Raw genomic sequence first — 27,594 nt, forward strand, 5'->3', positions numbered from 1 at the left:
ACAAAATAGATTTTAAGAAAAAAGATTATTATGAGAGATAAAGGGAGACTTTTCATAACTATAAAAAGGTTAAATAGCAAGAAATACATAAAATCCTTAATGTGTGTGTACCTGTATTAGTTTCCTAGGGTTGCCTTAACAAAGTGTCTGAAATTAGGTGACATAAAAAAACATTTATCCTCTCACAGTTCTAGAGGCTAAAAGTCTGAAATAAGGCATCAGAAGGGCCATGTTCCCTCTGGAACCTGTAGGAGGGACTTCGTTCTTGCATCTTCCTGGATTATGATGCTTGGCCAGCAGTCTTTGGTGTTTCCTGGCTTGCAGGTACAGCACTTCAATCTCTGCCTCCATTGTCACATGGTGTTCTCTCCTGATGTGTGTTTGTCTTCACATGGCATTTTCTTAAGTCATATTCCATTAGAGTTCACCCTAATGACACCATCTTAATCAATTACATCTGCAAAGACTCTATTTCCAAATAAGGTCATATTCACAGATACCAGGTGTTAGCACGTCAACATATTTTTGGGGGGATACAATTAAACCCCTAATAGCACCTAATAACAAAGCTTCACAATACATGAAGAAAAAAGGGACAAATACAAAGTGAGAAATAGACAAGCTCATTATCACATTGAAGAAATTGACATGTCCTCTCAGAAATTGGTAGAACTACACAGAAAAGTTGAGAAGGATATAGAAGATCTGAACCTTGGTATAATCGAGATTTATACATTCAACAACTGCAAAACACATTTTTTTTTAAGGAAGATTGTCCCTGAGCTAGCATCTGTGCCCATCTTCCTCTATGTTATATGTTGGATGCCTGCCATAGCATGGCTTGATAAGCAGTGTGTGAATCTGCGCCTGGGATCTGAACTGGCGAAACGCGGGCTGCCAAAGTTGAGCACGTGAACCCAACTGGTATGCCACCAGGCCAGCCCCAACACATACGGTTTTTTTTTAAGTGCATTAGGAATGTTCACTAAGATAGACCAAATGCTGAGCCGTTAAATAAATCTCAACATATTTCAAAAGACAAACATCTTAGATAGTAGAGCTGACTAAAATGGAATTAAATTAGAAATCCATTACAATAAGATATCCAGGAAAGCTCCAGATTTTGGGAAACAAAGCTGTATCCTTCTAAGTAGCTAATGTATCAAAGAAAAGATTATACTCATGTGCTACATAATGACATTTCAGTCAATAATTGACACCATATATGATGGTGGTCCCATAAGATTAATACCATATAGCCTAGGTGTACAGTAAATGTTACCATCTAGGTTTGTGTAAGTTCACATAATGACAAAATCATCTAACAATGCATTTCTCAGACTGTATCCCCATCATTAAGTGATTCCTGACTATCCAATGGAAATTAGAAAATATTTTGAATGGAACGATAATGAAAACACTTGTGGAATATAATTAAAGCAGTGCTTAGAGAGAAGGTTATAGTTTTAAACACCTATATTAGAAAAGAAGAAAGTTTAACAATAATGATCTAATGTTGCAACTTAATAAACTTGGAAATAAGAACAAATTAAACCAAAAGTAAATAGAAGGAAATAATAGATAAGAGAAGCAATCAATGAAAAAAAGAGCAAATGACAGAGGAAATTAAAGCCAAAAGTTGGTTCTTTGAAAGAAGTAATAAAATTAATGATCTATTAGATGGATTAGTCAAGAAAAAAGAAAAGAAAACACAAATTCCTCATATCAAGAACGAAAGAGGAGTTATTACTGCAGATTCTACTGACATTAAAAGAATAATATGATGGGGCTGGCCCCGTGGCCGAGCGGTTAAGTTCGCGCGCTCCGCTGCAGGCGGCCCAGTGTTTCGTTGGTTCGAATCCTGGGCGCGGACATGGCACTGCTCATCAAGCCACACTGAGTCAGCGTCCCACATGCCACAACTAGAAGGACCCACAACGAATAATATCCAACTATGTACCGGGGGGCTTTGGGGAGAAAAAGGAAATAATAAAATCTTTAAAAAAAAAAAAAGGAATAATATGATGACATTAGCAGAAATGGTAGAAAAAGGACCTCTGAAAATTCTACCTCCATAAAACAAAAGTAACAAAAATTATCAGGATCAACTTTTTCAGAAATCGGGAAATTAGGAAAGAGCTTGCAACAATTCAGGGAACACTTATTCAAGAAAAGTGGCCAAATCTTGGTAAGAACAGCAAGCCTTGTGGTGTTTTAACTTTCCCTATTCTCATTGCCCCCACCCCAAACTCCATGGTGTCTTGAAAACCAACAGTCTGCAAACAACTCCAAGCCCTTGGGAAACTTACTGGCTCTTGGCATTTAAGGAAATGTCTATCCAGTCATTAGCCGATCACCAAATTAACTGAGTTAGACTTTAGTAGCGACACATGACATAGAAGACAGAGTTTACAGAATTAATTCAGCAAAGTCACTAAGCAAATAACAACAACAACAAACAGCCACCACCACAAACCCTGGGGAGAGGGGAATCTGGTGTCCACAGTGCTAAACTGTATTGTCTTAAGTGTCCAGTTTTGAACAAAAATTTGTGACACATACAAAGAAACAAGAAAGAATGGCCCATAGAAGAAGAAAGCAATCAGTGGAAACTGCCCCTGAGGAAGTGCTGATGTTGGACTAACTAGACAAAAGCTTTAAATCAGCTGTTCAAAGAGCATTAGGAAACCATGTCTAAAGAAATAAAGGAAAGTATGAGAATGATGTCTCTCTAAATAGAGAATAACAGTAAGGAGATAGATTTTTTTTAGAAAAATGAACCAAATGTAAATGCTGGAGTTGATAAGTACAGTAACTGAAATGAAAAATTCACTAGAGGGGCTCCACAGCACATTTGAGCAGGCAGAAGAAGGAATTCATGAATCTGAATATGGATCAACTGAGGTAATCCAGTCTGTGAAATGGAAAGAAAAGGAATAAAGAAAACTGCACAGAGCCCCAGAGACCTGGGCACACCAACAATCCTACCAACATCCACATGATGGGAGCTCCTGAAGGAGAGGAGAGAGAGGGAGGGCACATGGAATGTTTGAAGAAATAACAAAGGAATGAAATAGTAGACTAGAAAAAACTTAATACAAAAGAAGGCAGTAATGAAGAAAGAGAAGGGCGAAATGATGTAAGACATAAAAATAAATAGCAAATGGCAGATATAAATCCTACCTTATCAATAATTCAGTGTAAATGGGTTAAATGTTCCAGTTAAAAGGCAGAGATTGGTAGGATGCATAAAAAGCATGATCTGACCCTATGCTGTTGTTAAAACCAAAAGCAAATGGAGACCAGTCTTGAAGCTTCTCTGAGTCGACAAGTCAGTTTAGTCACTAATTTTCTTAATTACCAATTACTATGAAGACACTGCCTTCTCACTATACAAGCTGCTTTGTAACACTATACCTGTGGGCTTCATTCCATGTTTTGGTTTGAGTGCTGCCGGTTTGCAAACTATCTTTTTGGGGTGTGCACAATAAATTTTTACTAATTACTATTTCAGCAATTCCTTGGTTTTATTTTGGCTATTTCTGAACCTTTGATCCTGTCTATGAGGCATAATTTAGATTCAAAGACACTAATAAGTTGAAAGTAAAAGGATGGAAAAAGACATACCATGCAAACAGTAACTGATAACAAGAGAGACCATATTCGGGTAATAAAACGAGTCTCCATAAATTTCAAGAGACTGACATAACACCAAGTGCATGCTTTATCCACAATGGAGTGAGTGTAGCATGACAGGTCTTAGTAAATATCTACTGCATGGAATTTGAAAACATAGTCTGTCCCTCCTAGTCATCCTCACTGTCTAACCAGCGCTTCTGAACTTCTCCGCCTGGAGAGGGACTTCGAGAAACGTTCCGGCGCGCATCACCAGGCCACCTCACCCACAAAAGCTAGCTCACAGGGGACTTCATGGTCTTATTTCCTGGAAACTGCTCCATCCCTCCCCTTGGGAAGCAGCACTTTCTAGCAGGAAATGCTTGGCTTCTGGAAACAGATAGTTTAGATGCCAGTATTCATAGTCTTTGGCAAGTTATTTAGTTTCTCTAAGCCTCAGTTTCCTCATCTGTAACACGAGATAATGACACCCACCTCAAAGGGACTTAAAGGAGATACTGTGCCTAAATCCTAATTTCCTACTCTCCCCACCCCCACTCTCCCGTCTTCCTCCTCCCCATGCAAACACTACCACCACACTATGAGAGAACAGATGGGGTAAAGGGTCCTGGAGGAACAGAGGTAGGACAGCCAGGAGTTAGCATGCTGAGTAAAGCCATCCTGAGCTGGAATCCGGTCCTACTTTGTCTAAAATATGTGACACCACCCCCCCCCCTCCGTAAGATGGATGTAATGACTTCTGTCTTGTAGCGCTTATAGAGATTCTGAGAGAGAATATGTGTGACTTGTCTAGCACACAGTAGGTGCCCCATAAGTGGTAGCTGTTACCTTTAGTGGTAGTCTAAGACATTTTTTCTCATTTTTTGCTGCCCACCCTGTCCCCACTGCCAACTCCAGCTAACTCCTCCCAAAACACTGTCTTTTTCTTTGTCCCCCATCCCCTCTCTTGAACACTTCTCACCTCCTGTACACCCACTTTTCCTGCATCCAGGCCAGAGGGGGAAAACAGAGCCTGAAAAATGAAAGAAAAAAATCTATACATACAATTTTCAGAAAAATCTGTAATGCCAACATTATTTTTTGAGTGCATGTGTGTATAAATGCAAGTGTGTATGCTGAGAGAAAACCTTTGTTAAACCGGAAGGTCTCCAAACCGCAGCGAAGTAGAAATGGAGAAAAAAAAGCCTGTTACATGGGAGTATGGAAAGAAATCACCAAGCTTAAGGATAAGTGTGTGATTATGTACTCCAGTCTATAGAGATCAGGGATCGTATGCCAATACGCCAGAGCCCAGGACCAGGAAACAGGAAGGAAGGATTTAAAAAGTAAGAGAAAGTTCGTCGTTTAACTGTTGCTCCGGTTATTTGATAAGGCGGGTCCTGATATGACAGCCTGGCCCGCGGGGGCGGTGGGACGTCTCCGGTCTGGCTGAGTTCTCCGAAGGAAGGGACTTGCTGCAGGCGCCTTAGTGCGGAAGCCGGGCTGGATCCTGCCTCTGACCCCGGGGATCCAGGGTTCTCCACCCGACGCGTCAGTTTCCTCATCCGCAGAGACACCCTAGGAAGCCTCCTGGGGGGTCGGAGGATCATCTGAAACCGTGCTCAGCGCCCCGTTAGTTCGACTCGGACCGCAGAACCTTGGCTCCCCGGGTACCCTGACAGGCCCGCCCCACCCCCTCGCCCATCCTTCCCCCGCCCCGGCCCGCCCTTTGCCCTCAGGTGACTTTCTGAAAGGTAGTGGGGACCTGCCCTCCGGTCGCTCAGTTTCATTTCCTGGCGACCCGGGTCGACAGTGCAGCAGTCGCGGCCGTGGTTCCAGCGCGTCCCCTCGTTCGCCCCAGGAGAACCATGACGGAGCTGTTTCCCCTGACCGAGGAGCTGTCGTGCTCCATCTGCCTGGAGCCCTTCAAGGAGCCGGTCACCACCCCGTGTGGCCACAGCTTCTGCGGGGCGTGCCTGGACGCGTCGTGGGCCTCCCGCGGCGCGCCGTACGGGTGCCCGCAGTGCCGCGCCGTCTACCAGGCTCGGCCGCAGCTGCGCAAGAGCACGGTGCTGTGCGCGGTGGTGGAGCAGTTCCTGCAGGCGAAGCCGACCCGGGAGGAGCTCCCCCATGGCTGGACGCCGCCCGCCGGTGGCGCCGCCCACACCCGGGTCAAGGCCGGCGCCAAGACCCCCGCCAAGGTCTCTGACCCCGTCGCCCAGGTGATCTGCGACCACTGCCTGAAGGAGGCCGCCGTCAAGACGTGCCTCGTGTGCATGGCCTCCTTCTGCCAGGAGCACCTGCAGCCGCACCTCGACAGCCCAGCCTTCCGGGACCACCCGCTGCAGCCGCCCGTCGGCGACCTGATGCGCCGCAAGTGCCCCCAGCACAACAGGCTGCGGGACTTCTTCTGCCCAGAGCACGGCGAGTGCATCTGCCACATCTGCCTGGTGGAGCACAAGAGCTGCTCGCCTGCGCCCCTGAGCCAGGCCAGCGCCGACCTGGAGGTAGGGGTGGTGGGTGAGGGCGCAGAGGGGCAGCCTGGGCCTGCTGGGCTTGCTGGGCCTGCTGGGTTGTGCCACTCTGGCATGCCGGCATACCCTGGATCGCCTGGGTTCCTCGCTGGGCCAGGAACATCCCCGATGTCACAGTGGAAAGGGGCTGGGAGAACATACAGCACTGCTCTCTCCCGCGTGGCCCATCCCCACCCTCTACTCCCCATTTTGCGGAGGGGACCAGCAAAGACACAGATGATGTTGCTTGCCTTAAGCCTGGTACTTGTCTGATGGTGGTTGGTAGAGGGTTTTGAACGTCGACTATGAGCCCTGGAGGTTCATGCCTCTGTTCCCTCATTAAAACCTGGCAGCACATGAGGTGGGTATAATTAGTTCCATTTAGCAGTTGAAGAAATGGAGGTCCAGAGCTAAGCCAGTAAGAGGCCATGTGGGCACTGGGACCCCAGCTGGTTCCACTCCAGTTTGCGTTTCTCCCCATGGACCAGCCTGCTGTCCGAGTGTGCAGAGTCCAGAGCATGGGACATTCCTGGAGGTTTGAGGTCACGTGAGCAAAAGCCTGTGGTCAGCTGGAAGGTTGCAGTGACCAGAGAGGATGGTGAGGAGAGGGAGGGTCGGCAGAGTCCCCAGAATCCCTGGATGTGACCCCAGGTGGAGACGAACTCTTGCACCATAGAGGCCTCCTTCCTGGCAGTGCGACTTTGAGCCCAGGATGTGGCCCCTGGGTCCGAGTGGTCATCAGCAAAAGAGGGAGGTTGGACCAGCAGGATTGCTAAGGGGCCTTCCGGGTCTGTGATGATCGGAGTGGTTTGGGGGATCGGAATTTCCCTGTGGGCCCAAGGCAGAGGCTGGAAAGGTGTAATCAGACTGCGTTTGCTCTGTCGGTCTAGGCTCCTAAGCGTGGCCTGATTTCCTTTCGTTCTTGCAGCAATGTCAGGGAGAACAAGGGCTGTCCTTGTGTTGTCAAAGGAGACGTGAGGCCTGCAGGAGGTTTGCAGTAGCGCCAGGACGAGGATGCGGGCCCTGCTCCCGTCTGGCCATAGCCCTTCCCCGGGCTGGTCTGCTTCTCCTGGTCTGAGCTGGGTTCCTCTGGACTTGTTCCCCGAGTCTCAGGAGCCAGACCTCCAGGTATGGCCTGAAAGGTCACCTCTGAGACACAACAGAGTTGACATCAGGTCCAGCCACCTGGGTCTCCCCCGTCACCATGCAGAACCTGCCTGGCCTTTGGAGCCAGGAGCCCCGCTCTGCCTCACATCAGCCTGTGGTTTAGGGCAAGTGATGGCAGTTCTCTGAGCCTTGGCTTCCTCATCTGTGAAATGAGGTTAATGACGTGCCCTGCCCTCCTCCGAGGTGGTTGGGAGCCTCTGGAGGGACGAGCTGTGTGGTGAGTGTTCCGTGTCAGGCCCAGTGTCAGGCAGCGTGGCTGGTCGACCCGGGCTCCGAGCAGAGCTGGATGTTGAGGCCTGGGTTTGAATTCTGGCTCTGCTTCCTAGCTGGGACATCCTGAAAGCGGGTGACAGTAGTCCCTATCTCAGAAGGTATGGGCAGGATTAGATGAGGCATCTATAGACAGCGTAGGCAGCAAACACTCCATAAGAACCGCCACCGTCATTTCCGCTACTCAGGCCCAGGGGAGAGGACAGCTTTCTGGGCGGAGTAGGTCAGGCTGCCCAGGTCTTCTTTGCCTCAGCCCCTGAGGACCAGGGCAGCCTAGCTTCCGCCGAAAGGCCCTTCTAGGAGTTCTTATCCATGGAGACAGAAGGCAAGTGTGGGCAGGAGGGCCCTTCTCGGCCTGGCCCGGAGCCTCCACTCTTTCTCAGCCTCCAGGGCCGGGAGCCTGCAGTCAGTGCCCAGTTTATTTGTGTGCCCTATACACTTGGCTTTTTAATCCTCGTCTTCCCCTGCCATCTCCCCCCTTGCTGCTGCTCACTGCTGGTGGCAGAGCCAGGTCCAGCTGGGCAGAGCCCCGGCTGTGGGTGGCCGGCCTGTCTCAGCCCCTGGTGTGGGGTGGACTTAGGACTCTGGTGCCTCCCATGTGGAGGCCCCAAGCCCCCAGTCCATGAAGGATCCTCAGACTTTATAAAGTTCTCTTCCATTGATTGAGAGATTGTCATGTCTGTCGAAGTCCTCGGGCCACTTTCCTTTTGTGTGGAGCTGTGAGGGCCCCTCCCTACCATCAGGGGGCTGTCCTGTGCATTTGATTAATTGTGGGTAAAATCTTTTGAAATAGTAAGGTTCAGGGGTGCATTGCTAACAGTGACTCTTGGAGGTGCAACAGTTCTCAGCCCCTGGGTGTTCTGGAGTCTCTTCCAGCTCTGAGACCTTCAAGGCTCGATCTGGCTGGGCCTAGCCTTCTGCCTTTGGCCCATAGTTTATCTTGGCCACTGTTAGAGGCCCGGTCAGAGGGCGTTGTCACAGAGGTTGAATCTGAAACATCCTGTGTGACTTGGGCCTTTGGGGTGGGGTTAGTGTGGCCTTAGTTTCTGTTTTTGGCCCTACAAGTGACTGTCACTGGGTTGTTCAAATCCAGAGTCAAGATCAGGTTCAGCCCTGAATGCTCGAGTGGAGTGGGAGAGGCAGGAAAGTGGAGGGGAGGGCCACAGTATGTTGAGTCAGCTAGTTAGGGGAAGTTCAAGTTTTTTTTCTAGAAATTTCCAGCATTCTCAGTTGGGACCTGTGCCTGTAATTGTAAGGCCGGGCTCATGTTTTCTTCTTCTTTTTTTTGTTTTATTGAGTTAATGATAGGTTACAATCTTGTGAAATTTCAGTTGTACATTATTGTTTGTCAGTTGTGTTGTAGGTGCACCACTTCACCCTTTGTGCCCACCCCCCACCCCACCTTTCCCCTGGTATCCACTAATCTGTTCTCTTTGTCCACATTTTAAAATTCCTCATATGAGTGGAGTCATACAGAGATTATCCTTCTCTAACTGGCTTATTTCACTTAACATAATTCCCTCAAGGTCCATCCATGTTGTTGCAAATGGAATGACTTTGTTCTGTTTTACAGCTGAGTAGTATTCCATTGTATATATGTACCACATCTTCTTTATCCATTCATCTGTTGATGGGCACTTAGCTTGCTTCCATGTCTTGGCTATTGTAAATAATGCTGCAACGAACATTGGGGTGCATAGGACTTTTGGAATTGCTGACTTCAAGCTCTTTGGATAGATACCCAGTAGTGGAATGGCTGGATCGTATGGTAGTTGTATTTTTAATTTTTTGAGGAATCTCCATAATGTTTTCCATAGTGGCTGCACCAGGTTGCATTCCCACCAGCAGTGTATGAGGGTTCCTTTTTCTCCACAACCTCTCCAACATTTGTTCCTATTAGTTTTAGATATTTTCGTCATTCTAATGGGTGTAAGGTGATATCTTAGTGTAGGGTTGATTTGCATTTCCCTGATCATCAGCGATGATGAGCATCTTTTCATGTGCCTATTGGGTAAGGCCAGGCTCTTGTAACACGAGTTAATAGTGATGTGACCCCGGGCAAGCCACCGAATTGCTCTGTACCTCAGTGTCCTCATCTGTAAGGGTGGGGGCCTCCTGCCTCCTGTGTTGTCCTCAGCCTTAAATAAGTTAATCCATGGAAAGCGTTAGAGTGATGGCTATAGTAAGTCCATGATAAACACTGGCTCTATTCTTATGGTGCTGGTGATTTTCCTTCCCTTTTCTAAGTGCCAGTATTCCATGAGCGGGGGGTAGGACACTCAGCTGTTGATCATGAAAATGTATAGCAATTCTGCGAGGCCTCGGGTGATATCCCTTCCTTCCTACATCATTTACCCTTGTTTCTGGAGGCGACTAGGGCCTACAGGTTCTGAATCACCTTGATTCATTTCAGGGATTGAGCTGACTGGCGGCTGGTCTACCGCTGGCTCTTCCTTGTTCCTAGGGTGCAGCCCGTGGAGGTACCCACCTGTGGGGCTTACCGAGTGAGCTGTGGACTGTGAGTGAGCTGTGTGGAGCCCCCCACTTCCTGGCTTCTGGAATCGGCAGATGGCCCTGGGAGAGCATCCCAGATGCTCAGCTTATCTCCCTGGGTTACCTTCTCCCGGATCTTGGCTCTCATCCTCCTGCTTCGTTTGTACTCCATTACATTATAGCAGATGTCCCCTCCAGTATTTAGTTTGCTTTCTGGTTGTTTGCAGTGGGGGAGTTGGTTGGAATGACCTCATCTGTCATTTCTGAAGCAGCTGTCCCAGCTTGTTCTGTCTCTGCGTGAGCTTGGCCACCTTGCTGTCCTCCTTTCCTCAGTTTCATTGTCTGTAAAATGGGTCCTAGTGACGAAGCTCATTATATTAGCAGCGAGCATTCAGTTTGTCCTTACCAAGATCCCGGCACTGGGCCAAGGACTTGCATTTTTAGTTCATCCTCCTGCTAGGCCTATGAGGTGGGAAGAGTTACATCTGTTTCTCGGCCAAGGAAACTAAGCTGAGAGACAGCTGCACAGCCAAGAGTCAGAACTGGAACTCTGGTCTGTCCTGCTCCAAATCCTGTAACTTCTTTCCTGTCCCCCTGGAAGGATGAAGGGAGGCAGTCAATACGAGAACGCTTCCAAAAGCTCCAGGCAGGCGGTGGAAACACCTGTGGGATAGATTCTGGAGACGGTGCCTGATGGTGGGTGGGGGCTGGGTGAGGTGCTGTCTCATCCTGATTTGTTTGCTCCACAGAAGAAGCTGAAGTCTAAAGTTACTGTCATGCGCGGTTGGCTCAAAGATGCATCGAGATCGCTGGAGGATGTGAAAGCCAGGCAGCAGGATGTGCGGGTGAGTGACAGGGCTCTAACATAAAAAGTGGTTAGGTTTAAGTGGGAGAAAAACGGGAAGCAGAAGTGTATGCTCACTAGAGTGCCTCTATTTCTAAAAAGGAAGTGTATTAGTTTTCTAGGGCTATCGTGACAATTCACCACAAAGTCGGTTTACAACAACAGAAATGTGTTCGCTCACCGTTCTGGAGGCCACCAGTCCAAAACCAGAGCATCGAGGGGGCCATGCTCTCCCTGAAAGTTCTAGGGAAGAATCCTTGCTTGCCTCTTGCAGCTGGCAGTCCTTGGCTTGTGGCTGCATCACTCTGGTCTCTGCCTCCATCTTCACACGGCCTCCTCCTCCCTGTGTCGTCTCCCTTCTGTCTCTAAGAAGGACACTTGTCATTGGATTTAGGGTACCCAGGATGATCTCATCTCAAGGTTCCTGCCTTAGTTACATCTGTGAGGACTTTTGCTAGGTAAGGTCACATTCACAGGTTCTGGAATGTGGACTTATCCTTTTGGGCCACCATTCAATCCATTACAGGAAGTACAGGAAAAACGACTGGAAGCAGGTATAGTAAAAGGCTAGTAGTGCAAGTGTTGGAGAGGCAGGATTAGGCTGTTTTTTTCCCTCTAGTTTCACAGTTTTTAGAAGATTACGTTGCTTTTTTACGGAAAGAGGATTTGTGTTTTCATATCCTGTCCTGGAGCTGCAGCGTCCAGCTTTATGTGGCAGCCGTGGCCTCATTAGGTGAGATCTGGGTGAGGATGCCAGCTCTGTCACACCCTAGTCTGTAACACTTTGATCTGGTGCCGGGTATCTGAACCTTAGTTTTTCTTTTTGCACAACGGAATCACAACTACTTTCTGAAGGTGCCCTAGAGGCTAAATGAAAGGATGCACGTGAAAGTCCCTGTATGGTTGGGGGCAGGTAACAAAGATACCCCCGAAGGTCAGACGCTAAAAGAAGATAGAAGTTTATTTTGCTCACTGTGACAGCTCAAGGCCAGACATGAGCACCCCGGACTGGTGGGCCGGCTCTGCTCCACGTGATCATTCAGGGATTCAGGGTCTTTCCTTTGTGTTGCCCCACTACTCCATAGAGGGTTTGCCTCATCTCTCTGGTTGAAGCTGAGTCACCATGACGTCTTTGTTCCAGCCTGTGAGAAGGGGGACAGGGAAGAAGTGTGTTGCACATATCGCTTCTGCTCCCACTGCACTGGGGACAGCGTGCCACATGACCAAGCCTAGCTGCAGAGGATGCTGGGCAATGTAGTCTGTGGCTGGGCAGCCACCTGCCCGTCTAAACTCCAGGGGTGGTCTGTCACTGAAAGGAAGAAGAGGAGAACACTCAGGGACATTGGCTGTCCCATTGGACGTGGCAGAGCAAAAGTTGGGTAAAGAAATAATTGAACGCCATTCTCCTGCATACGGCCCCTCTCCTGTGTGTTTCTCTCTGTGGTATTTGGTTTTGAGCTATTGAGGTTACCCAACCTGTAAAGGGAGACTAACTCCTGGAGCAGTGCCGTCCAATAGCAAGATCATGTGAGCCTCAGGTGTAGCTCTAAGCACATTTGGTTCACACGTGTAATTAATTCTAATAATACATTTTAACTCAGTGTATCCAAAATGCTACCATTTCAACATATAACCAATAAAGGGGCACTAATGAGATATTTTATGTTCCTTTTTTTGTACTAAGTCTTTGAAAGCCAATGTGTATTTCACACTTAGAGCACATCTTACTTTGGACTAGCCATATTTCAGGTACTTTGTCGCCACGTGTAGCAGGTGGCTATGGTATTGGACAGGACGGTTTTAGAGGATGATATTTTCTAGAACAGCTTTATACTCTTTCTTTAAAAAAATTACCAATTTACTGCTTCCCAGCTTAAGAAACCAAATATCACCAAGGCAGTTAAAGCCCCCACTTTGCTTCTCCTTTTATACCCCCCGTCCTCTCTTCCAGAAGGGACCACTATCCTGAATTCATTTGTTCGTTCCCATGTGTTTCTTTATCCTTTTATTCTGTATGTATGCATTCCTTTAGTAATAAATACTGCTCTTCTGTTTCTTTCTAATCTTTATAAAAAGAGCATGACACTGTGCGTCTTCTACAAGTTATTTGTCCCTCACGGGAATTTATCCCAGTTCATTAATTTTCATTTCTCTTTACTATCCTGTCCTCTGGATAACTTGCAGCCTATGTATCCAGGCTCCTATTGGTAGACATTCAAGTTGTTTGCAGGGTTTTGCTAATTCATACGATGCTGCCATGAGCATTCTTGTGTGTGTCTCTGGGGCAGGTGTCTGAGAATTTTTCTTTTTTTTTTGTTGAGGAAGATTAGCCCAGAGCTAATAGCCACCGCCAACCCTCCTCTTTTTTGCTGAGGAAGCTTGGCCCTGAGCTAAAATCCGTGCTCATCTTCCTCTACTTTATATGTGGGATGCCTGCCACAGCATGGCTTGATAAGCGGTCCTAGGTCTGTGCCGGGGATCCAAACTGGTGAACCCTGGGCCACCAAAGCAAAGTGCAGCAGCTTAACCACTACACCACCGGGCTGGCCTCATGAGAATTTTTCTAGAATATATTCCTTGGATCAAGACGTTGGGTCATAGGGAATGAGCACCTTCACATTCACCAGATATTGCCAACTTGCTCCCCAAAGTGGTTGTGCCCATTTGCACTCCCATGAAGTCCAGGAAAGAGCTCGTGCTGCTCCACAGCTCGCCACCGTGGTCCTGCAGGCTTCGCTTCCTGCCAGTCTGATGGATGCCCTCTTGTTTTCGCCCTTTTAGGAGGCTACACAGAGGAGGATGGAGCAGCTTAGGGAAGAATTCACGGAAATGAAAGCTCTCATCAGTGCCCTGGAGGCCAAGTCGATACAAAAGATAGAGGAAGAGGAGAAGAGGGTCAGCAGCAAGTTTGACCACAGCTACCAGGTCCTCCTCAAGAAGAAGAGTGAGATCCAGAATCTGAAGGAGGAGACTGAACTTGCCCTGAATAAGGGGGACGAGTTTGAGTTTCTGGAGGTGGGTCTTGATGAGGGCGTTGTTGAATGCTCTTTCTGCCTGGCATTCTGATGTTGAGTATAGGTGCAGTGGGGCTCTCCAGGAGTTGGGGCTGTGAGAGATCGTTGTAAGCATCCCTGAGACACACACTGTATTAGTTTTCTCTGCTGCTTGACAACTTACCACAAATGCAGTGGCTTAGAAGAACATCCACTTATGGTCTCATACTTTCTGTGGCTCAGGAGTCTTGTCTTCTTAGGGTCTAACAAGGCTGCAATCTGCATGTCGGCTGGGCTAGTGGGCTGCGTTCCTTTTGGAACTGAGGGATGTCTTCCAAGCTCACGTGATGTTGATAGAATTCAGTTCCTTGTGGTTGCAGGACTGAGGTCCCAGTGTTTAGCTGGCTGTTAGCTGGTGTCCACTCTCAGTTCCTGGGGGCTGCCACACTTCCTTGTCATGTGTCCCTCTCTCAACTTGGCAGCTTACTACTTCAAAGCCAGTGGAGACTTTCTACCTCCAGGAAGGCCCAGGCTGTCCTTTAAGGGGTTCTCCCTGACTAAGTCAGGCCCACTGGGATAATCACCTTTCTGGTTAACTCAAAACCACCAGGTTCAGGATCTTAATTACATCTGCAGCATTCCTTCAATTTTGCCACGTAATCTAACCTAATCTAAGGAGTGAATCCTATCCTATTCACCATCCTGTCTATCTCCAAAGGGGGCGGATTATGTAGGCAGTGTACCCAGGCAGGGGGGCACCGTGGGAATATTGGGAGCCATCTTAGAATGTTGCCTACTACGTATGCCTCCACCCACTTCTACCCATTGTCCTCCGCAAGGCCCCTGAAGTGTCTTTCTAGAGCACAGACCCCCTGCCCTTTGTGGCTTCATGTTCCTTAAGGTGGCCCACAAGGTCCTTGGTGACCAGGCCTTGCCTTTGCCAGCAGCCTCATCTCTTGCCACCCAGCCCCGGCCCGTGCTGTAATCACAGGCACTCACCATTCCTCAGACTCAACAGGCATTGCATGGGAATGCCACGGCCGACCTTCACTGCCTAGGGAATCCTGTCCTTTTTCTGGGGCAACTCCAGTTTCCCTGTCTTCCTTGGGCCCCATTGTTCTGCCATTACTGTGGTCCAGAGCATGTTACACTACAGCCTCTGCTATAGCACTAGACAACATCTCATCTTGCTTGATTTCTCATCCTTTTCTGCAGGGCCCATCCCTTCTTACCGCCCTTCTTCCTGCTGGCATGTCCAGCGTGAAGCAGAGTGCCTGGCATGCAGTGGGTGTTCCACTGAGCCCATCAACTGGGTGACGTGCTGTGACACCTCCAAGGTCCGTAATCCTTGTTCAGGTCATGGGGAAGGTATAGGAGTGAGAAGGGAGCCTTCTCTTCTCCCTGCTCAGACTTCTATCCATGACCGGGCTGGGTGGCATTCAGTTTCCTCTAAGGTGCTCATTCCTGTTTGTGCAGTGGCTGCACCAAGCTCTCTGAGAAGGATTCAGGCCCATGTGTGGGCCTCTTGATACTGTCTGACCTGATGTTGTCTCAAGGTTGGGGCTTTTAGTCAGACCATCCCTCTCCGTCAGATGTGCCCCAGCCGCATCCCTTGAGGCATCCTTGAACGCTCAGAACATGTGTTCAGAGCTGGTCCTCGAGGGATGGAGACGGTCCTGCGTCCCCCAGACTTTTTCAGCCACAGCTGGAGGAGAGGAAAGAGCATTATCCATGGGGGTCGGGGGACTCGTCCCAACTTTGTCTGTGACACTAACTGGTAGCGTTCCTGGCAGGACACTTGTCATTTCTTGACTTCAATTTCCCCGTCTGTCTGGTGAGTGACTTCCAGGGCCCTTCCCGCTCCAGATCGCTGTGTCTGAAAGTGGCAGTTTCACCCTGGGACCTCTGGTCTGTAATTTGAGAAGGCTGATTTGACTTAGTGCCCTTGGGCACAGGGAAGCTCCTCCCGCAGTTCATGAGACCTGAGCCCTGGCCCTGGCTTCACCAGAGTTCCCTGCCCTAACTCCCTGGATTGTTCCAGAAAGCGGCAAAACTGCAAGGAGTCTCAACGAAGCCAGTCTACGTCCCCAAGGTGGAGCTGAATCAGGAGCTGATCAAGGGCGTCTGCCAGGGTACCTTAGACCTCAAAAGCAAGCTGAAGCAGTATATCCAACAGTCCCAGGACAAGAAGCCCCTTGAGCCCCCTGGCTCAGGTAACCACTGGGCCCCCTGAGATGGGATGAGTCCCTTGGGGGCTCTGGGCTAGGGGGAGGGTCATGATCTGGAGCAGTGGGGCTTGAGTTCAAGGGTCCTGGCTCATCTGCCCTTCCTCTGGGGGGACGTGGGGAGTCTCTGCTTCATCCTGAGATTGTCGCGGTCCTTCCTAAATCATTTCTGGGGGCTGGATCTTATGCTGGGCCTTTCTGGATGGGCTTGTTTAGCTGTGATCTTGCGGCCGACTCAGATGGGTCCTGAATGGAAGCTGGGTTGTCAGGGTATTTGGTGGGGGTGTGGCTAGTTTTGGCATCAGAGAAACCTAGAACTTCTCCTTCCATCTGTTTTCCTTCCCCTCCTATCCAATCCATCCCCCAATTTTGCATCTTAAATATCTGCTGACCAGGTCCCTGGTCCTATATCAGCCAGCACCGGCCTGCTCTCTGTTGCCATCACCTGTGGCAGCTTCCTAAATAGTCCCTCTGCATCCACTGCTGCAGCCCTAGAGAGCTTTTCAGGATACAAATCTGACCTGCTGGGACCTTGTCCCCCTCACCCCTTTCAGGGAATTTCCACTGCTCTTAGATTACAGACCAGACTCTTGACCTTGACCTACAAGTCCCTGCCTCAGGCCCTGTCTGTCTCTCCAGCCCTGAAGTGCCACCTCCTGCCATGCATCTCTCTGCATTCAGTTCCTCAAATATGCTAATCTTTCTGCCATAGGGCCTTTGTATGTGCCCTTCGTGCTGTCTGGAAAGCTCATACACCACCGTCTTCACAAGTTAACTCCTCTCATCCTTTGAAGATCTGTTAAAACATTACATTTCTCAGCCAACCTCCCCTGTCACCCTTCTCGTTCCCCTGACTAGGTCCCAGGATCTTCATCACCCCTTGGGCCCCTTTGTAAATCTGTCATTTTACTCTTCCTTGCTGATCCCGTCTGTCTCGCCTATCGGATTGTGATCTTTGTTGGGCAGGCGCTGGAGCAGTTTCCCATTGAACACTCTCTCCGCGGTGCCTAGCACCGAGCCTGGTTCGTAGTGAATCTTTGCTGTGGAGTCCAGGGGGTGGGCTTGAGTTTCAGCTCGGCAAGCCGAGTGTCCTTGCCAAAGGGCTTCTGAAACAGGTGTGCGTGGCTCCGCTGTGGAGGGTGAAGCTGTTGGTGGATTAGCCACACATACTTGTTTTCCTGTTGCACCAGCGATCCCTAGTCAGGGGGCAGGGGGAGAGAGAAAACCAGAGGGAAGGGAACTAGCACTACACGCCAGGCGTCTGATCCCAGCTCCCTTGAGCGAGGGGAATCATCCCCACCATATGCTGGAAGAAACGGAAGCACAGCGAGCGTTCAGAGCTCCCGGAGCTGGGTGCTGGTGGAGACTCAGCCTTGGCTATGTTTTAAGCCAGAGAGGAGAGGGAAAATCCCAAGCTGGTCCTTCTCTTTTCCTGTTTCTAGTTCTTGTAAATGAATGGATGGGGAAGGTCAGTGGAAATGAGTGTTTTTGCCAATCCTCTACCTGCCCGCCTGTGGCAAAGCTGGCTCTGACGGTTGCTTTGAAACAGCTGAATGAGTTGACCCCTTCTTTTTGGGACAAGGGACCGTGGAGAGCATGGCGATTGCTCATACCCAAACCCTTTGGCCCTGTGAAGAATGTCCTGAGTAGGTAACACCACTGCTATCCCTGTGGCAACAGCATGGCTGTGAGTGGCTGGTCCTCTGGCTGACACAGGCGTCGCATACCTCCAGAGGGGCACACCCATCCCGAGTCACCTTAGGTGCCCAGGTGCTTCTGGAGAGAAATGTGGCTACAAGACCCCCTGAGGAGAAGTTGAAGGGGCTGTTGCAGGAGCTCCCCTGGTTCCCTGAGGGGTCCGGCCCATCAGCATTAGATATGCAGGCTGTCTGGAGCAGCAGGATCACCCAAGCTGGCTGTCTTGAGAAATACTTAGGACACCCAAGTTCTAGCCCTGGGCAAAGCCTCCTGGAGGAGACGGATGGTGGTCCCAGAGCAGCGGAGGCTACACTGAGCTGGCAGCTCAGAGCTGCCCCGTCTTCAGCTGTAATGTGCTCCTGTTGTTAAGCGCTCCCCGACCTGCTTTTCACTATTGCCCTCTTGTCGCCTTACTCCCTGAGCCACGTTAGACTCTTTTTTTCTGATTGCCCCTGCCCATGAAATTTTAATGCCACACTTATGTGTATATCTGTTTGTGTACTGTGCTTTTGTACATAAAAAGAGTAAGACTTCCCCCTCTCCCCCCGAGAATCAATTCTTGTCCCCTGAGGGGCTGTGTCACCTTGTTGAGAAGGCACCTGGTCCTCAGTTTCCTCATCTGTCAAATTTGGACATTAACGGTATCGACTGTGCGGGATGATTGTGAGTGACATTTACAACGGACACTGATTGTGACAGCTCTTTAAAGACCCTAACTGTGCCCCGGAACTCTTGGCTGTTGCTGCTTCCCTGAAAAGTCCGTGTGCACCGAAGAGTGATGCCCACAGCGCTGGGTGTTGGTGGGTGAGAGAACTCTGGGCTTGTTTGTGTGGTCGGTTGTGTCAGTGTTTGGGTTGTCTTTGGCAGACAGGTGTGTGGAGTCCATCCCTGGAGCAGAGTCAAGGGCTGGGATGCAGATGGAGAGGGAGCCCGTAGCTGAGCTGGAAAATGTAGAAAGGCACTTTGTAGGCAAAGGGAAGCGGAAGAGTAGGTGAAAAACACTGTAGGCCTGTATCCTTCTCAAGCCACACGCCCCCTGAGAGCTCCCTCGCTGCTGCCCCAGATCACAGGCCCCAGCCTTAGCCCGCGGGAGCTGTGGATGCTGCCACCAGGCGGAGATGGGGAAATAGGCAAGGAGGGGTGGACTAGTCACAGTGTAGATGAGACTCCTAAGGCTTGTGATGACCCGGGCGGGGGCCCTGTGCCCTAGGCCGGCCTTGCAGCCTGGGGACCTCCCAAGATGCTGGTTCAATGAGGGTGGGCAGGAGAGGAGTGGAGGGTGAGGAAATGAGGGAAGAGTGAAGACAAATGGGCCAGGTGGGACGGAGGGAGGGTCTGTTGGGGACAAGAGGAGAGAGCGAGGCTAGTCTGTAACATAAAGTCTCCTGCAGGCGGGCAGGGGTAAGATCTCAAACCCCCTTTTGATGCCAGTGGCAGGGAAGGTGGCCGAGTGAACCCGAAATGTAGCCCACTTCAACTTGAGTCTGTATCAGAGTCACCTGGGGAGCTCGTAACACAGATTGCTGGGCCCGCCCCAAATGTTCAGATTCAGCTGGTCTGGGGTGGGGCCTGAGAATTTGCATTTCCTACAGGTTCCCAGGTGATGGAGATGCTGCTGGTTTGGGGACCACACTTTGAGAACCACTGTTTTAGCTAAACTCAGTTCCCATCCCTGCACACTCTAGAGAGTTTGTAAAGACCATTGTGATACTTGGCCAGCATGTTTTTTTGCTGACTTTCTATTTGTCTTTTTTGCATTTTTTTCTTTTGTGAAGATATAATTCACTTACAGTAAAATGCACAAATTGTAAATGTACAGTTAGATAAATTTTGACAAATACCTATGTGTGTGTTACCCAAATCAAGATAAAGAATTTCCACTGGGACTGGTCCCATGGCCGAGTGGTTATGTTCGTGCCTCCGCTTCGGTGGCCCAGGGTTTCACTGGTTTGGATCCTGGGTGCGGACCTTGCACTGCTCATCAGGCCATGTTGAGGTGGCATCCCACATGCCCCAACTAGAAAGACCCACAGCTAAAATATATAATTATGTACTGGGGGGCTTTCAGGAGAAGAAGGAAAAATAAAAAATAAAATCTTAAAAAGAGGTATTTCCATTACCCCAGAAAATTTCTTCATGCTCCTTATTGGTCAGTCCCTGCCCCCTCAACCACTGATGTGGGTTTCTGTCACCACAGAATCATTCGCCTGTTGACCTCTTATATTTTTCAAGGCAAAACATACCAGCTTTATTTTTATGGGTAGAATTCATGCAAATGATTGTTATTACAGTGTTTTGAAAGTTCCATTGCATTGTGCTTTAAAATACCTGAATTCTGAAAATTTTCTTCTTCAGAAGGCAAAAAGAATACCAAGAAACCTGGTAAGTTGCACGTTTCTGCATCTGTTGTTTCTTGAGACTGCCTGAGCACAGAACTCAGTGCCGGCAGGGACAGCTGACCTGTCTTGTCAAGAGTCTGTGACGGGGCCTGCGTTCTATGAGTGTGTTCTGGAAGAGCGGACAGGCCTGAGGTTGGAGGAGAAGACAAGTATGAGGCAATCAGATGACTGTGGCCCTGTCTGGATGCACATGTGTTGTCCCAGTTATCTGAGTGTGTTTTGTGGAAGTGGTTCTTGAAAATCAGCTTGGAAGGGAGCAGAGGCCATTTTGTGTCATGTCCCCAATTCATGTTTCTCCTCCCTCATTTCCAGCCCCACCCAGAACATTTCCCTTTGAAGCCCTGGAATTGATAGTGGATTCAAAAGAAGTTGGCCTGGAGGGTGAGTTATTGTGAACAAGGGGCAGTGGGGTGTCCACTCTGAGTTTGTTCTAGAAGCCACTCTCTGTTTTCTTACTCAGCTGGAGCCAAAACCACCACCCCGCAGGCGAACTCGAGGTCTCTGAGGGACGAGGTGCTGGAGGCCTTTCTAGCCAGGTCCAGACCTGAGCTCCTGAAGTGTGAGTACTTCGGCTCTGGCAAGCGGTCCTGCTGGCTCTCGGTCTCTCCTGCGTGGCTCTGCCCAGTTTCTCGCCTCGCCTCTGTCCAGCGTGGTCAGCCTCTCCCTTGTCAGCTGCTCGCCTGTTCTCTGCTTTGTTGCACCCTTGCTTTCTCCCTTCTGTCAGCACCTGCCTTCCTTCACCTCCCGTCGTAGGCAGCCTAGATTCCATAATCAGTTCTTTAAATCCTCGTCTGGCTGTCCATTCTGGCTCAACCCCAGCTCTGCTTGAACACAGTTCATCCTTTTCTCTGTGCCCCGGATATCACTGGGCATCCCACTGCCGGCCCTCCTGCTCTGGTTTTCCTGCCGACGCCCCTGCCATTCGAAGACCTTCCCAGTTGCTGAAACCTCAGCCCTCTTCCGGTGCTCCCCAGCATCCTCTGCTTCACAGAGAAGAGAGGCGCTCTGGGAGGGGCTCCCTCATCCTCTTAGTTATTGTCATCTCACTTGATTCTATACCCTCTTCCTCCTGCCCTCGCTGTCCTGTCTCCCAAGGTCAGTCCCCTGGCCAGGAGTCTGGCTCTCATTCTTCCTGCTGTCTCTGGAATTTTACACTCTCAGTTAGGCCTCGGTTATGGATGTATGGATAGATGGGTTGATGTATGGGTGGATATGTGGATGGATGCACAGATGGATGGATAGTTGGGCGGATAGATGGATAGCCGGGTGGATGGATGGAGGGAGGGATGGCTGGATGGATGGATGGAGGGATGGACACATGGATGGATGGATAGATAAAAGAAATGAAACTATACTACCTGTTGGGGAAAAGTTTAAAAGTGAGAGTGCTTTGAGCCCCTACTAATTGATTCCTTGGGGTAATGCTTTCTTAGATGCTGTTAGAGTCATCCTGGACTGCAACACCGCCCACAGCAATGTGGCTCTGTCAAAGAACTACACCGTAGCTTCTGTGGCTGACGTACCCCAGAGCTATGAGTCCCATCCTCAGAGGTTCACTTCCTGCTCTCAGGTGCTGGGCCTGCACTGCTACAAGGAAGGGGTCCACTACTGGGAGGTTGAGCTGCGGAAGAACAACTGTGGGGTGGGCATCTGCTATGGCAGCATGCAACGGCAGGGCCCCGGGAGCCGGCTCGGCCGCAACAGCTCCTCCTGGTGCGTGGAGCAGTTCAACACCAAGATCTCTGCCTGGCACAAGAGAGTGGAGAAAACTCTGCCCTTCAAGGCCACGCGGGTTGGTGTGCTTCTCAACTGCGACTACGGCTTTGTCATTTTCTTCGCTGTCACTGACAAGGTCCACCTGATGTATGCGTTCAAGGTGGACTTTACTGAAGCTCTGTACCCGGCTTTCTGGGTGTTCTCTGCAGGTGCCACGCTGTCCATCTGCTCCTCCAAGTAGGCAGGCCATGGACAATGTCTCTGGCTGACTACCAGTGGAGTGCCCAAGACTCTAGTGAAAATGCTGCAGGTGGAGCTCTCTCGGAGGACTTCCCTGAGAGTCCCTAAGTTGAAAGGATGGGAGGGGAGTGGGTGGCAGGTGGGAGGGTGGGGAGATGGGATAGAGGAGGGATTTGGCCAAGGCAAGGGGTGGGGTGGCAGTGATTGTGTTGTGGGTGAGGAAGCATTTCTACCTCCCGGCGCCCATCAGGGCAGGGGGACCTCCTCCCTCTTGTTTTGGTAGCTCTCCAGGCTGCTGGGCAGCTGGATGGGGCTTTTGGGGACAAGTCCTTACTGCCCCTTTCCTCCTGGAGAAATCTGTAGCCACTGCAGGATCTTTCTTGCGTCCCTTGGTGTATGTCCGGTTGCTCTCCGGAGTGGCCTTCAGATTTTCGTGTTTTGATTACTCTCTATAGGGCTATTGAACTCTATAGATTTTTTAAAATTCCACAGTCATGGGATTTCAATGTTAGTCAGCCCCCACTACCCACGTGTCGGGCGTGGGGTGAGCGCTCAGACTCCTGGTTATTTTTGGTGCTTGAGGGAAACCACCACAGCAGACCTCCTCCCAGACCAGACTCTCCCCCAGAAGCGTGTCCTCCTCCTCCACTGGAAGGTAGCCCTGCTTCCCTGGTTTCCTGCACCCCTCATCACCCCAGTCAATGGTTTTGAAAGGTTTAATCGAACAGGAACTTTTTCAGCCTAAGGCTTCAAAGCATGATCTGAATCAGCCAATGCTGAATTTGCGATTCGATGTCAAGGTGACCCAGGTCCCGTGTGGACAGAAACCCTTCCCACTCCCCAGTGTCGTGAAAGGCATCTCCGTAGCCACCCTCTGGCTGCAGCTCTGGAGCCTGGCTGGAGGCCTTCTTCCCATAGCCTAGGCTTTGGGGCAAGGAAGTCCTCAGGGCAAGAGGGACACTGACCTGGGTTGACGGAAGTGTGATGATTTTGCTCTTAGTGTCTTGCCTTCTTTCTTAAAGATTGGCATCTGGGCTAACAACTGTTGCCAACCTTTTTTCTTTTCCCCAAAGATTGGCACCTGGGCTAATAACTGTTGCCAATCTTTTTTTTTTTTTTCTGCTTTATCTCCCCAACCCCGCCCTGTACACAGTTGTATATCTTAGTTGCAGGTCCTTCTAGTTGTGAGATGAGGGATGCCACCTCAACGTGGCCTGATGAGCGGTGCCACGTCCGCACCCAGGATCCGAACCCTGGGCCGCCACAGTGGAGCATGCGAACTTAACCACTCGGCCCCAGAGCCGGCCCCTAGAGTGTCTTGCCTTCTTAAGGATAACTCTCCTCAGTGACAGCCTCCCCTCCCCAGGATTGTGAGATGCTGGACTGGCTGGTTAGATACCACTGTGGCCAACACAGTGGAGTGACAGCTAAGCCCAACATCTGAAGCCTGTGTCATGCAGAGAGACCATGTGTAGTTGCCTCAGGGACCATCCTAGGTCACCTGCTGGGATGACAACCTATAGCCAAAAGGGCCTTCTGGCAGATCTCCTGGGAAACAGCAACATTCCTGTTCATCCTTGGCCACGCACTGCAGACCCAGCGCTGGCCCTTGCATGGACCTGTCACCGGCTCTAGCCGCTTCTGCTCTCTTCCTTGTCTGAGGCAGTTCCAGATGGGGGATTGACCAGGCTAGGGCTCAGGAAGACTTTAAGGACCAGGGAGGGAACAAGTTACAGTGCTCAAGCACAAGGGGCTGTTTTTCCTGCAGTGTTTCTGTGCGGTGAAAATAACCCCAGTCCACTAAGGGCAGGAGTGAATGGACTGCTGGAATTTCCCAAGCTCCTCATATCCTGATGTTGTCATCCCCAAAGTGGTAGAAATTTTACCTCTTGTGGTGAAATGAGTCCGGCTCTGGGCTTTCCAAGAGGAGAGCTCAGGTCAGGCTCCTTGTGATATGCAAAAGAGGTCATCTCTGGGGAAGGAAGGGGGACCCCAGACCTTCTCACATGGAAATTTGAGAACATAACGCATCTCTGGCCTTGTGCTGGAATTCCAGGGCACGCCATTCGGGCCAGGAGCACTTGGCCTTCCCGGCAGATGTGTTGATCTGTGTCCTCTCCCAAGGACTTTCACTTCCTTGGGAGAGAGATCATCTCTGTAGGGAAGACATCCCTGCAAGAGCCGAAATGTGGTTCTTTAAAGTTTTCTTCCTTTGTTACTGGGAAGAGGAGTTCCTTGGGGATTTTCTCTGCTTTTGGAGATGATGAAAAGCAACTTCATTGATCTTCTGAAAGAAAAACCTGTCTGAAGCCAGTTCATACTTGGGAAACAGCCGGGCTTAGGGGAGGAGAGTGCCAATGACTTATCCTCGGGTCGTGCCGCGGCTCTCTTCTGCACAAGTAGGGGCCACAGAGAGGCCTCTTCTCTGGTGAACACACAGCTCAGGATGGGGAAGACTCCTCCTTCTGTTTATGAGAGCAGGTAGGTGACCCAAGCCGAGCTCTGTGACAGGCGCTTTGGAGATGTCAATCGAGGAGTGCACCTTGCGGTCTCCAGCCTCACATTCCCTGGCCTTGCAGGGCCGCTGAGTCCTAGAGTGGGAGGAAACTTTGTATCCCTCTGATTTTTCATTTTGCAGAATATGTCTGATGGGGAGGTATTGGATGACTCTGCTCACTGCTCTCCCCATCCCATCGTGGAGGAGATTCCTCCTGGAGTGTGTGAGGGATCAACCCTGAACCCTGGGGACGTGTTAGAAATTCCCAGAAACACAAACATAAAAATACTCTTCAGGTATTAGGGACTGTCCCAGTCACTCTGACATGACAAACCCAAGGTCAGGGTCAAATCTGTATTATTTAAGATTTCTTGGTTGATTCCCCAGCTTTTTTCTTTTTGAGGAAGATTAGCCCTGAGCTAACATCTATGCCCATCTTTCCCAGTTTATATGTGAGATGCCTGCAACAGCATGACTTGATAAGCAGTGTGTGAGTCTGTGCCTGGGATCCAAACTGGTGAACCTAAGGTTGCTGACTTGGAGTGTGTGAACTTAACCACTGCACCACTGGGCCAGCCCCTTGGTTGCCCTGTTTTAATTACTCTGAAATGGATCTGTAATCTATAACTAATACTGACATTGTATCTCTTACCTATTCAGCACCCCCCAATTGATTTTAATTAATTAGGAGTATTTGAGCTGTTATTCCTTCGGCTTATTTTGTTAGATTTGGTTCTTTAGGAGATAATCAGGGCTGTGGACACGAACCTTTGGAATCCCACGAGAAATACCAGGGCGAGGCTGATGACATGCCTTAGAAGCCTTGAATGTAATCCAGTGGTGCTTGGTGTTCTCTCTGGCATCGCAGTGCGTGTAGAAAATGGTACTGATCTGTATGCTGGAGTCAGCCAGTGAGGTGCCCACCGTGGGAGGCTGCTGCCCAGGGCCTCTGGAAGCTCACCCCCAGGGAGTTGAGATTTCAGCGTGCCTATAGCCCATGTGAAGACTGCCGTGGGTGCAGCACCCCCTGGGAAGCTTTTGATAAAGAATTCTCAGAACCATAGGATGTCCTTCTGGGCTTTGCTTCAGGATAATCTGAGGATGAGCGGTATGGAGAAGGGCAGGGGGGTGTGCATGAAAGGGTAAGCCACATGCAGATAATCAGCGAGACGCTGATGGGAATGTGCGGGTTCATTATATTCTTTCTATCGCTGATTATGCTTGAGCGTTTCTATAATAAAGATTTTTAAGAATGACACAAAAAACAGCTGAGGCCAGCAATGGGCCCTGTCCAGTGGATTTTATTGCTGTTGAATAGGGATAGGAGTTACAGGAGGTGTGGACTTGAGGTTGTTGTAGAATAAAGACTTCGCCCGGCCTTTGTCCTGGTTCCTGGTGGGGAGATGTTAAATTCTTGGAATTTCCCAAGTAATAGGGGTGTCTGTTATTCCTGAGCCCCTGGATCACACTTGAGTTTAGGCCAAGAGATGAGATGACTCAGGATTGGGCCTGGTCACAGAAAGATCAGCCTTGGAGGGTTGGGACTCTGAGCCAGCCTGACCACCAGGAAGGAGAGAGGGACTAGAAATTGAATCGAATCCTGTGGCCAGAGAGTCAGTCAGTTATGCCTACGTAACGAAACCCCGACTAAAATCTCTGGACCCTGAGGCTCCACTGAACACACTGAGGAGCCAGGAAGGTGATGCACCCTTTTTCTGCAGGGAGAGAGTGTGGAAGCTCTGCATTTCGCTCCCTCCTAGACCTCACTCTATGTCTGTCCGTTTGGCTGGTCTGATTTGTATCCTTTACAATAAAACTGTAATCATAAATATAGTGCTTTTCTGAGCTCTGTGATTCTAGTGAGTTACTGAACCTGAGGAAGGTCATGTGCTATAGACTGAATGTCTGTGTTGCCTGGAGATTCAAATGTTGAAACCTAACCCTGAATGTGAGGGTGTTCAAGGTGATCAGGAAGGTGATAAGGTCCTGAAGTTGGAGCCTCGTGAATGAGATTAGTGCCCTTAAGAAAGAGACACCACAGAGCTCCCTCACTCTTTCTGCCGTGTGAGGACAGAGCAAGAAGTCAACCGCCTATGAACCAGGAAGCAGGTCCTCACCAGATACCGAATCTGCCAACACCTGGATCTTGGACTTCCAGCTTCCAGAACTGTGAGAAATAAATGTTTGTTGCCTAAGCCACCCAGTTTATGGCATTTTTGTTATAGCAGCCCAAACAGACTAAGACATCATGGGAACCTTCAGGGTTTGTAGCCAGTTGGTCAGAAGTGTGGGTGGCCTGGTGACCCCTGAAGTGTGGCTGGTGTCTTGAGTGAGTGCAGTCTTGTTGGGACTGTGACCCTTTGGCCTGTGGAGCCTAATGCTGACTCCAGGTGGTTAGCAGCAAAATTGCATTGCAGTACGCCAGTTAGTGTTAGAATAGAGGTGGTGGAACGTGCAAACTTCGGATGAACCCTTCTTGACCAACCTGTCAGAATAAAACACACTGTTCTTAAAAGCAGCTCCCAAGTTTCTTCTCTCTTGTGTCAAGTCCCCAGGGTGTAAAGTCCTGGGTTTTGCTCACTCTCATCTCGCCTCCCCCTCTTCTTGTGATTTCTTCTTCCTCACTGTCACTGTACCCAGAAAAATACTCAGTATGTCAGTTACAGATTTGTCCTCCCATTTAGAGATGCCGCTTAAACTGTCATGGGATGCTCTTCTGTTCCAATAAAAAGTTCAAGACGGTACTTTCAACTTCTCAGTAAAGCACAGCAAGGCTGTGAGTGCTGGTATGTGTGTGTGTGTGTATGTGTGAGGGCCTAATTTTGAAGTCACTTGTGCCCTGCTGGAGTGACCCATTCATAATATTTGATTCTTTCATGGGTCTTACATCTTCTTCTTGCTACTTCCTAGGTGCTCTTGAAGTG

At 49.6% G+C, this 27,594-nt stretch overlaps 1 protein-coding gene across 5 annotated transcripts; it reads left to right on the top strand.

The window, feature by feature from the left end:
• The first annotated feature begins 4,723 nt into the window (after positions 1-4,723).
• LOC106837979 (E3 ubiquitin/ISG15 ligase TRIM25-like) lies at positions 4,724-26,499 on the top strand. Of its 5 annotated transcripts, XM_070482951.1 has the most exons (9): positions 4,724-6,122; positions 10,030-10,083; positions 10,808-10,903; positions 13,684-13,917; positions 15,937-16,108; positions 20,174-20,200; positions 20,530-20,598; positions 20,678-20,776; positions 21,651-26,499. In XM_070482951.1, exons 1-9 carry the CDS (start codon positions 5,484-5,486, stop codon positions 22,172-22,174), a joined length of 1,914 nt encoding a protein of 637 aa, XP_070339052.1. In that variant the 5' UTR covers positions 4,724-5,483; the 3' UTR covers positions 22,175-26,499. The 5 variants fall into 5 exon arrangements, with proteins under 5 accessions (XP_070339052.1, XP_070339053.1, XP_044601950.2 ...); XM_070482952.1 differs by lacking the exon at positions 20,174-20,200; XM_044746015.2 differs by lacking the exon at positions 10,030-10,083.
• The last annotated feature ends 1,095 nt before the right edge of the window (positions 26,500-27,594 follow it).

Source organism: Equus asinus, chromosome 13, assembly GCF_041296235.1.
Source record: "Equus asinus isolate D_3611 breed Donkey chromosome 13, EquAss-T2T_v2, whole genome shotgun sequence".
In the NCBI taxonomy this organism is placed as follows: domain Eukaryota; kingdom Metazoa; phylum Chordata; class Mammalia; order Perissodactyla; family Equidae; genus Equus; species Equus asinus.